The sequence below is a fragment of the Egretta garzetta genome, unplaced genomic scaffold (assembly GCF_000687185.1).
Source record: "Egretta garzetta isolate BGI_Z169 unplaced genomic scaffold, ASM68718v1 scaffold497, whole genome shotgun sequence".
Taxonomy (NCBI): domain Eukaryota; kingdom Metazoa; phylum Chordata; class Aves; order Pelecaniformes; family Ardeidae; genus Egretta; species Egretta garzetta.
Window position 1 is genome coordinate 483,032 of NW_009260349.1, and position 2,541 is coordinate 485,572.

General features: G+C 55.3%; 1 protein-coding gene across 1 annotated transcript in view; it reads left to right on the forward strand.

Annotated features, from left to right (window-relative positions):
• The window catches only part of PRDM12 (PR/SET domain 12), a 23,756-nt gene extending 23,616 nt beyond the window's left edge, over positions 1-140 (forward strand). The window contains exon 5 of the mRNA XM_035898236.1: positions 6-140. Coding sequence (XP_035754129.1) covers positions 6-140 — 135 coding nt within the window. The remainder of the gene's footprint in view (positions 1-5) is intronic.
• Positions 141-2,541: the final 2,401 nt, after the last annotated feature.

Consider the following 2,541-nt stretch of genomic DNA (forward strand, 5'->3'; position numbering starts at 1 on the left):
CCCAGCTCGCCGGGCTGCGGGCACACCAGAAAAGCGCCCGCCATCGGCCCCCCAACGCCTCCCTGCAGGCCCACTCGCCGGCCCTGCCCGTGCCCCATCCTGCCTCCCTGGCCCATCACATCCCCACCATGGTGCTGTGAAGCCCTGGGGCGGCAGCGGGTTTTTGGACAGCAAAGACTGGCGCTGAGACATGCGATGAACTGGGGGGTGTTGGCCCTTGGCAGAGCTGGGGGGGGCAGAGGCAGGGCTGCTTTGTGTGTTGAAGCGGGGGTGCTGGTTTCTTTTCGGAGCATCGCCATTTGCGTGGGGTTTGACAGGCTGTTTGGTGAGCGAGGGGGCTTCCCCCCAGCTCTGCAAGCCACTGGTGCAGCCGCCTCGCGCGGGATCCTCCCCGGGGAGATGCAGTGTAGGGTGGGCTGCTGGTCCCTGGGGGCGGCAGGGGGAGAGGGGCGAAGGGACACAGTGGGACGGCCTGTGTGGATTTGCCAGTGCACTGAGGGAGGGCTGGGGCAGCCCAAAAGCTGGGCCTGGATGAGTCACGCCTGGGCTTTACAGATAATTTGATGGAAAGAAAAACTGCTCTTATCCCTCCTCCTCTGCTCCAGTGAGCATCCAGCAGAGACACACGCCCCGTTGAAAGGCTGGCACGGCGCTGTCGCGGCCCCCCCTGTTTGTGCCTGCTTACCCCAGGGGCAGCTTTGGCCCTGGTGGCTCTTTCCGAGGCACACGTTTCCCTCTGCAGGAACCATGATTTAGCAAATGGTCGCGTTTCCCTCCCCAAATCCCCTCGCCTGCCTTCCTCCAGCCCAAGCCATGTGTCGGGGTTTGCCCGACGCCTCCGAGCAATGCCGTGGGCAGAGGGCATGGGCTGCGTGCCACGGGGACGCCCCCAGCACGATGTGCCAGCTGGAAATGCCCATCCACAGGCAGGTTTTGGGGGGGGGGACGACCCTGTGCCCTGCCAGGCTGTGCCTGCTCCAGCTCCGGGAATATTGCTTCCCCATTGCTTCCCCATTGCTTCCGTGAAGGAAACATTTCGGCTGTTACTTCTACTGCCCGCTGGGGACAGAGAAAACCCGTCCCTGGGCCATCCCTGTCCCCAAGGACAACTCTAAGCGCCCTCTGGAGTCCTGCTACATGCGAGAGGAGGGCTGTGTATCATAAAGCTTAAAAGAAGGTATTCTAATATTAATTATAAGTCTAAGATGTATAAAGTTCTCACAAACTGTGTTTTACTTCCAGAAAAAAACCCCGTCACTTTAACTTTGTAAATATTTATGTAAACATTATTTACAAGACTTTGATATTATATATTATTTGATTGTATATGTACACAGTGTAAATACATTTGTACCTCTCTCTTGTATTCTAAATAAAAATTACTTGGAACATTTATCATTTAGAAGATGGATAGTTTGGGAGTGCTTTATTATGTTCTGTGCTGGGGGAAGGATGTAGCAGTTGGGATGAGCAAATGTTTAGACTGGCACAAGGTGAATAAGGAGATGTAGCATCGTCTGTTGGACCAAATAGTGCAGCTGGGAAGAGGAAAGATCGGCTTGGGGCCACAGAAGCCCTTTTGCAGGTCTGAAAGAGAGGGGGTGGTATCATTTGGCCTGGTACCTCCCTTTCTCTAAGTGTACAGTCTCTACTTGAAGCACGAGCTGTTGTTATCCTCTGAGATCTTCCATTAGGTCGTATAGGAAGAAATTTTTTACAATGAGGGTGGTAAAACACTGGAACAGGTTGCCCAGAGAGGTAGTGGAGGCCCCATCCCTGGAAACATTCAAGGCCAGGTTGGATGGGGCTCTGAGCAATCTGATCTAGTTAGCAGTGTCCCTGCTCACTGCAGGGGGGTTGGACTAGATGACCACTAGTGGTCCCTTCCAACCCTAAACATTCTATGATTCTATGATTCTATGTATTTCAGCTGTGATGGGCTACAGGTGGAAGTCTTACTTGAAAGAATAACGTTTGATTTTGGTCCCGAGGAAGCAAAGCATTTGCTGAAGGTCATCGCTGGCTTCTTTTTCTCTGGTATTTTCTCAGCAGCTCTGAGAATCTAACCAGTGTTTGAATTAAATGAATCAAACTTCCACACAAACGTATTATTTACCATTGGGAACGCCTTTGCCGAGGGAATGGGTAAATCCCTCATTCCTTGCAGATGTCTAAGCCAAGCCTGAGCGCCGTCCTGGCCTCTGCCTTCCTGCAGTCCCCCGCTGCGGGCTCGCTGCAGCGACCACCGGGTGAAATCCTGCTGCCGCCATCCCACCCCGCTCCCCTCGGCCTCCTGGAGCAGCCCCAGGAGCCTGCCTTTCACCTCGGGAGAGGATTAGGGGATTATCTTCGGGACACGGGGGGCACAGCTCGTGTGTTCACACAGGGGCGTGGGCACCCCAGAAACTAGTGGTGCCACTCGCCTCCGGGGCAAATGCACCCTTTGCCCGCAGTGCTGCCCTTCTGCTGGGGGTGGCCTCCCAAGGTGGGGTGCTGGGGGCGCAGGGAGAGGCTCGTGGCGGCCTGCTGCCCCCGTGGTGC